This window comes from Cryptomeria japonica, chromosome 1 (assembly GCF_030272615.1).
Source record: "Cryptomeria japonica chromosome 1, Sugi_1.0, whole genome shotgun sequence".
Classification (NCBI taxonomy): Eukaryota; Viridiplantae; Streptophyta; class Pinopsida; order Cupressales; family Cupressaceae; genus Cryptomeria; species Cryptomeria japonica.
The window spans coordinates 4,029,517-4,038,114 of NC_081405.1; the positions used below are offsets into that span (position 1 = coordinate 4,029,517).

Below are 8,598 nucleotides of genomic sequence, written 5' to 3' on the forward strand. Positions count from 1 at the left end.
CCATGTGCACCGATCGATCCTCACAAATGCCAATCAGAGAGCGGGCGACCCTATAATACTTTGCTCGCTTTGCGTTTGTCTGCAAGTGGATAGAACTTCTAGAAGAATTCCAGATTCCACCGATTAATTGTGTACGACGTATTTCAGGCCCTTGTTTACCTCCCCCGCTAAAAATCTGTGTCACCGTCTGCCTTTTCGCCGCCCGTTTTGGCCCACCATTGCAATCCCCTCATAAAACTAATCGCTTATCTGCATTTATATAAAACCCCTTTTCTTCAACCTCTCGGTATTCCAACTCATTAACTTCATATCAATCGCTTTGTCTGTGAAGTTCAGAGCTCAAACTCTTATCTTTACATTCCCCTTTTAGTTTCCCTCTGATGTTCATAGCTCAGACTGATCTTTTCACAATCCCCTTTCAATTTCTCTTCTGATCATGGATTTGATTCCCAATCTTCCAGACGACATAGGCCGAGAGTGCCTGTACAGAGTGCCCTTCAAAGCCCACAGCAAGCTCAAAGCTGTCTGCAAGAACTGGGAGGCTATGGTGAACAGCCCCCGGTTCTACCAAGATAGAAAAAAGGGGGGAACAAGTGAGCAGTGCATATGCCTAATTCAAGCCCTTCCTCAGGAGAAATCCATGGAGGACAAGCGGCAAAGAGCCCCTGCATATGGATTAAGCGTAGTCAATCCTCTGCAAGGCGCTTGGGACTGGCTCCCATCGATTCCCCAATTTAAGGGCGGGGTTCCCCTGTTTTGCCAGAGTGTGTCGCTCAATCAAAAACTGATTTTGATTGGGGGATGGCATCCGACTCACTGGGAAGCCATGAATTGTGTTTTTATCTTCGATTTCTCGTCTGGCAAATGGCGGCAGGGAGCCGACATGCCCACGGTTCGAACCTTCTTCGCCTGCACAGTTTCTCCTTCTGACGGCCTCATCTATGTTGCAGGCGGCCATGATGACAACAAGAACGCCCTCAGGACTGCAGAGGTGTATAACATGGAGCAGGACAGATGGGAAACTCTGCCGCCCATGAGCCAAGATCGAGATGAGTGCCATGGCGTTTACTTGGACGGAAGCTTTTATGTCATAAGCGGTTACACCACTGAATCGCAGGGCCGATTCGAGCGAAGCGCAGAAGTGTTTGATCCAAACACAGGGCTCTGGAGAAGGCTCGAAAACATGTGGAGTGTTGCAGGCTGCCCCTGCCCACGCTCCTGTGTGGTTGTCAATGGTAGCTTGTTATATGCTTTTCATAAACAGGGGATGATGCAGTATAATGCCCAGGAGAATGTCTGGTGTGTTGTGGACTCCATTCCTCAATCAATTTCTGTGGCTACTTGTGCTACTGTATGGCGTGATAAGATCTTTGTGAGCGGCTCTGCTTGCAGTGGGGGCGAACAGGCCTGTTACATGCTTGATCTCTCAACAGTTAAATCTAAGGAAGCAATCTCAATCTCAAACTCCCCCAAATGGCTTGCGGTTCAGAAACCCCCAAAGTTTTCAGGCTTTGTGTTGTCTTCTGCTACTGTGGAGATTTGAGATTTCGTTTTCATGATCCTGTTTTTATGTCAGAAAATCATCGCCGATCTGTATGTCGTCAGTGACTGCTTTTTTTGTACAGAAGTGGGCACCACCAGAGGCCACTCGCGAGTGGGGAATCGGCATTGGGCAGGAGCCATGACTTCTAGAAGCCGCCCTGTAAATATACAATGAAGAATATATGAGCATGTTTTATCCATAGATTTCTGTAATATTTTTGGGGTTAATACAACTTCATTTTATCTAGTATTTAATTTCGAAGCAAACAGTTTTTCTGTTAAATTGTCGGTGTAATTTCGAAACGGACAGTTTTTCCGAAAAACAGTTACTCCGATTACGGTTTTTTGAAATTATACGACACGCAACCCGGGGTTGAATTTCAAATTAACCATTGCTCTCAATCGTTGTAAATTTCCGTTGCTTGTTTTATCGAGGGAAACAAAACTTGCTAGTCTTGTCAAAAGGTACTTTGAAAAATTAATTAATTTTTTATTAGTCTAACTTTTTACCTTAGCATCAAGCTTATAAATAATATATTGAAATTTTATAAGAAATGATTTATTATGTAGATAAGAATTCTTAAGTGGTAATTTTGAAGTGATGATTGATACTTGTGCAAGGAGGGTTTTAATAGTCTTACATTATCCCTACCATGAAAACTTTACGAAACTCCCTCTCAAAAAATTATATAAAAAATTATATTTTGGGTAGAAAATAGTGGCGAATATGCATTAATTACTATTGCAAATCTTTTCATTTTAAAAATAGTTTTTTTTATAGCAAAATAGAGGCCTAAAAGTGGAAATCATTGATGGGTTTAAGTAGGCTCTACTTTATTTAGTTTCTACCATTAATTTAAAATAGTCTAATAGCCCTCTTTGTATCTTGGGTACCAAAAATTTCTTGTAGACCATTGATTTTCATTGAGGTCAACAATTTAAAAGTAATTTCAACCCCCACAAGCTTTACATCTTGTAGGTAAAATTTACCTTATGGAATACAATGAAGGTCATTAGATTATATTTAAAATCAATGGTGGCAACTTAAGATTGTTGATATAACCCTAATGTAACTAATAATTATGATATATTGTTAGTGAATTAATTTAGATTTCTACAATAAATTATAAAAAGTTGGTAATCTGATCCAATCATGTATCAAATAATGTGGTGAATCTTTGAGTTAAAATTTTTTTCACTGCTTTCCCTACAAAAAGATTTAATTGTTGATATCTAAGTTTATTCACACAAAAACTTATATCTAAGTTTATACACAAATAAATTTATATCTAAGTTTACACATACACAAAATTGTGCTCATTTAGATATCAAGTACAATGGAAAGGAATTTTTTGGTAAAAAAACTTCCAAATTTCATAATTTTCAATGAGTACTTCTCTCTTATTCTTTGACTAAAGGAAAAGGGAAAAAGTACTAAATAGAAACATTGAATCAAAAACTAATCCATGTGAAAGATTTTGAAAACAATCACTAAAAGAAATGATTTTTGTAGAATTTAAATACTAATAGTTAATGAGCTTGTGACTTTAGTATCTACAATATAAACACAAGTTAAAGATAATCATGAATAACAAGAAGAGAGACAAAGCTAATAGTGACTTATTTTCATTAATCATTTAATTGTGCACAATTATCATATTGTAGATTACTAGAATATTTTTAAACATGTAAAGGCTATTAGAGTTTAAAAACATATCAAGTTTGCAAACCTCTATTAGCATGAGCATACTTACTACATTTTAACATTATCGCTGAGCACATCACTCTTGTAGGAGTGTTCTAGTTTATTTTTTAAAATTATTAGAGTTTTAGTCTTTCTAGTCCATAAAGGGTTTTCCTTTCCTTAATATATATTGCTTAAACCCTAGTCCTTATGAATTTTTGCACTATTCCCTACAACACCATACATATGTTTCTCTGGATATAGATCAACACTAAGAAAATCCATTTTTGCATTCACTTTATTTTCCATATCTACATTCACTACATCACGATTCTCAATATATAATTCATATTTCATACAATTCAAGAAATTATAATTTTACTTCTTCATCCATTGTCACCACAATATCCTCTTTCTCTCTGTCTACTAAAATATTTTCGTCTTCATAGAATCCATTCTCTTTTTCAACATAAAAATAAAAAATATTGTGCATTACCTCTTTATCTCTCAGTGCTACAACATCTTCTTTATTCTCAGCTACACTTTCAAATACCTTTATGTCAGGCTCCAAAGGACTCTCATCTACTATTGCACTCTCCTCTTTTTCATCCTCAAACTCTACAACTTCACTTTTTCTCTCTTCCTTCATGCCACCATTAAGGCATGTTGCTGCAATATTTCCTTTTTTCCGTCTTCATCTGCATATACAACATCATTTAAAAATAAACATTTGTTAGAAAAATAATGGGGCTTCCTTATACCTAAATTTTCCTCTTATCTTCTATTTTTCATTGCTACTTTGGTCTCAGATTCGAACCTCTCATCATACCTCTCATTTCATTCATTCTATCCATGTACATTCTTTCACTCTTGACAAGGACTGAATTTCCTAAGGGATCACCCACAACCAACCCCAAACTCTTCCTTATTTTCATCTTCAAATACAATTTCCAACCTGCAACAAAAATAACATTCTATCGTCTACCCCAACAAAGATTTCTAGAAGACACACCCTCTCACCTTCTCTACTCACTCTCTCTTAGTGGAGGAACCTATGTGCACCTTCTACCTAACTTCAATCCATGTTGGAGGAAAACCAACATTCTCTCATACACATTTATTCAAGCCCAATGCCTTGGTGTAGATTGCTTCACATTTAGAAATCTATCTACACACTCAGGATCCCTTGCTTTGATAGTGTAGTCAAGATTGGGGGTCTTATCAAATTGCTCAATCTTGTAGCCTTAATATCCCTTCCAAAACACTATATGAAAATAAAATATGAAACTTAGCTTCATTTCAACCTTCATATATATTTTCCATACAATAAAATTCCTCAAGAGCAAGAATATTCTATGAAAGATTTATTGAGTGGATTTCGACAAGGGACAAAATTCAAAGTTTTTACAATGTTTCTAGGCACTTCATGCCTACAAGCTCCGAATCTTTATGCCTTCACACCTTCTTGGATTCACTCCTCATTTGAAGTATGATATTTTTCTTCATCCTATAGCTCTCATGGATTCATTTCGTAGCTCCAACATACCTGCAAAACTTTACTTTGGGCTTCGAACTATCTTTCCTCTCCTCTTGGCAAGACTAATTGCCTACACTCTTCCTTAAGCAATCCCCAAGAGCAATCTGCTAGTTCTTTCTCAAACCTTTCTGTTGCTTATTTATGACTCATAAACATGATTAAATAATTTATTTTATAGAGATTATCACCCTTGTGAGGTACCCCATTTGTTCTTTCATTCCCTCAAATTATCTTTTGAAATTCCTTGTTTATGCTTGAAATTATTCATTAAATGCTTCCAAATAAAAAACCCAATATTGCTAAACTATATCCAATGACTTGATGTTGTAAATTACTTTGAAAAATGAATAAAAACAAGAACCAAGTTGTATTCTTTGGAAAATTGAAGAGTTTTTATTTATTTCCTCAAAAATCACTACCTTTTCCCTCTATTTTAGGCTTTTGAAATGAAATAATCAAACAAGAATGGAATTCCAATGGCCACTTGCCTTATGAACACTTCCTTAGGCATTCAAATTAATTGATTTTTTAATTGATTTTAATTTACAAGTTTCCTCTACCATGCCAATGTTCCCCTTCAAACCTTGAAATTGTGTAATATAGTCACATTAAACAACCTAGTTGTCTTTGATTTTTGAAATGGAAGCCAAGTCTTGGTGAATGGAGATTTTATCCATTAAGAAACCATAAGATTCTCTTAAAGATCCAACCTACACTTGAACATGAAATAAAGTTATTTTTTTGGTGAGGTAGGATTGCTTGTGAACCTGAATCCCACTACATCAAATGTGGTCCCCACTGGGCATGCTATAATGTGTATTTTATAATATAACAAAAAGTAACTAAAGAAATGCAAAATAAAGAACTTGATTCAAAGCTTGGAGCACCTCTACTGAGGCAAGGATTGCATGCAAATGGTGAAAAGGAAATAATATTCTTATCAAAACAAACCTTGATGCCTATGATATATGCTCAAGGTGATTGATGTTGTTGAGAATTGATGTAGTGGATCATCTAGTAGCATGAACTTGCTTTGCATACAATTCTAGCTCTTAGAAATAGCTTGAGGAATGATAGATTTATAGATCTAGGATCATGAGGATGATGGATGTGTAATATTTTATCTCATGCAATGGAGAGAGGGGGGTTGATCCATTTGTAAGAGAGAATGATAAGCTTAAAAGTGTCATCTTTTGATTGATGCATATGATTATGAGTTTTTTTGGAAAGAGATGGAGTGTGGAGATTTTCTTATTTTTGATAGGGGTGAGGATCGAAAAAGGTACTTTTTGGATCCTCATGCAATCTTGACTTTGTTTATTTAATAAAGTGGTGGATGAATGTATGCAAATGATTACTTAGTTTATTGAGCTAATGATGAGAAGGATATTAGATTAAATTAAAAATTACCATGTTTCAATCCTAATGTTGTATCAAAATTTGTATGCCTTTAAGTTGTATGTGTATATAAATTAAAAAAAAACATTCTTAGAAATTTAATTATAGCTAATTTCTAGTATAAATATTTAGAAAATATTTTTTCTATTATTATCTCTAATTTTTTACATGTAATCAATAACTTATTCTAACTATGTGAAATAAACTATTTTCAATTAAGACATTTGCTAATAACTATTTTAAAAAATCTTGCGAAATAATTGAAAAGTTAGTGAAAACACAAGGGTTGACCAAATTAAATTAATCTCATTTATTGAAACCTTTAACATTAATATTGGAAGTTAATTTTTTTTAATTTAACTAGTCATAATCATTATGGATCATTAAATTGCTTGCTTACTATATAATATATTATATTAGCTTAAAATATAGATTTCTTAATGAGGTGGTGGGGATATTTATTTGATCTTAAATTGTTTTGGATATAAAATTTTAAAATTTCAAACAAAGAAAATAATAGAAATAAACAAAATTTTAAAAATAATATAAAAAACTTTAAGTAGGAATTATTCTTCAATACAATTTATATAATTGAAAAATATTACAAAAACATATGAGAGAATCATAGAAAATTAGGGTTGTGCTTTGACATATTATCACAATCGTTTTTAAGAAAGGTGGAAAAGTATATGTAGCTTCTTATCTAGGGATCTTGAATAAAAAATTAATGATAAATATAATCTAAAGAGAAAAGATATTTAAAAATAATAAGAGGAGGCTATATGTCATATGTTGAAGGGATATTCATATGAACATTCAAAAGAAAAATATGAAAAATCATTCTATACACATGTATGAAATCTTCATGATATTTAAAAAATTTCAAAGATTTTAAATATGTAAAATTAATTGTCTAAATCAAAATAATCTTTAAATTCATTTTGAACTTGGATGTTAATTTTCTAATTTCATATTTGAAATCTATAATATTTTTTTTATTGATCAAATGGCAAACCGTAACTTTTTCTTTCCATTTTATATTTACTTCAATATTTGGTGAAGCTTTTCAATATGGAAAATTAATTGTAGATTATCTGAAATAGGTGGAATGACAATGTGTCCTTGCTATATGAAGTTGTACACTTATTGTGTGCTCTAAATTATCAAGTATTTATATAATTTAACAAGCACGTATTTCATGCTATAATATTTTAGTATGTATTTATTTTTTACTATAAATTAGATTGATTTGTGTTCCATGCAGAGCTAGATTTTGACTATCATTGTTTATACTTAATATTAATTACATTCTATTAGTACATCAAAACCTGTCAACTACCTTCATAACTATCAGAATGACTCAAGTATTATGTCTCATACCCTAATTAATATTGGCATTACTCTTCTAGGTTTGGTAGGAGATGATACTTTTGTATGTATATATTTGGCATCAACATTACCTACAATGAGCTCTGATGAGAAGAAATATATGTAGAAAGCTTAGGATTAACTCAACACCCCTAGGATCAGCTACAAAAACAAACTTAACATTCCACAAAAGAGTATGGAATAAATGAGCTTGTTCGATATTAAGCTCTATAAGATATATTACAAAGTGTAAAATGACCTTTCTTATATAGGCAAGGTGAGCTATAGGATCAAACAAGATATTGACATGCATTTTAATCCTACAACATGAGACAACATCTTAAAACAAATATAAAATGATCCAAGACACAAGAAAATGAGATACATGACCCCATTAATAGCTAACTTATAGAAAGACAACCATGACCTAAGTTAACATGTGAATAGGTTCCATACTAAGGAATTATGTCAGGACATAACCTTATTCACACTAACAATATCCAAAACATGTTATTGTGCCTAAAATTTCTTCTTCCTCTTCCTTCTTGAATTTACTCTAAGATTGTGATCCTGATTCCGATTCCGATTCCGATTCTCATTCTTATTCTCACTTTGAGTCACTATTAATAAAAAGTCCAACATTATCACCACTACATTTTTAATTCACTCTATCCCATTTTGAATTTGGTACATAGGTTATAGATCTTTAAAAAAATAAAAAATTATCAATTAAAAACTCCAAGAAGCATTGATTTTCTCTCAACAACATGGATGTCTATATCATAGCATGAGTGTGGTCTCTTCTATATGTATTATTTAAAAGAAAAATGAAACCATATTCTTGAAAATCAATGAGACACAATTTTACCAAAAAAATCAAACTATGGCATATGTATCCAATTTACAAGATATCAATTAGACCAAACATGTGAGATCTTAATTCATGTCTTTGACATTTCTTTCTCTTGTAACACTATTAAAAAATTTGTAGCTTCTTTTAAATATAAATCGTAAGCTTGCTTCTTCTTCTTTTTTTGTTTTGTTTTGTTTTTACAAGTCTAGAACATAA

General features: G+C 32.8%; 1 protein-coding gene across 1 annotated transcript; it reads left to right on the plus strand.

Annotated features, from left to right (window-relative positions):
• Positions 1 to 239: 239 nt before the first annotated feature.
• Positions 240 to 1,792, plus strand: LOC131036654 (F-box/kelch-repeat protein At1g80440). Its single transcript, XM_057968592.2, has one exon. The coding sequence runs from the start codon at positions 437 to 439 to the stop codon at positions 1,541 to 1,543; it is 1,107 nt and encodes a 368-aa protein (XP_057824575.2). The 5' UTR covers positions 240 to 436; the 3' UTR covers positions 1,544 to 1,792.
• Positions 1,793 to 8,598: the final 6,806 nt, after the last annotated feature.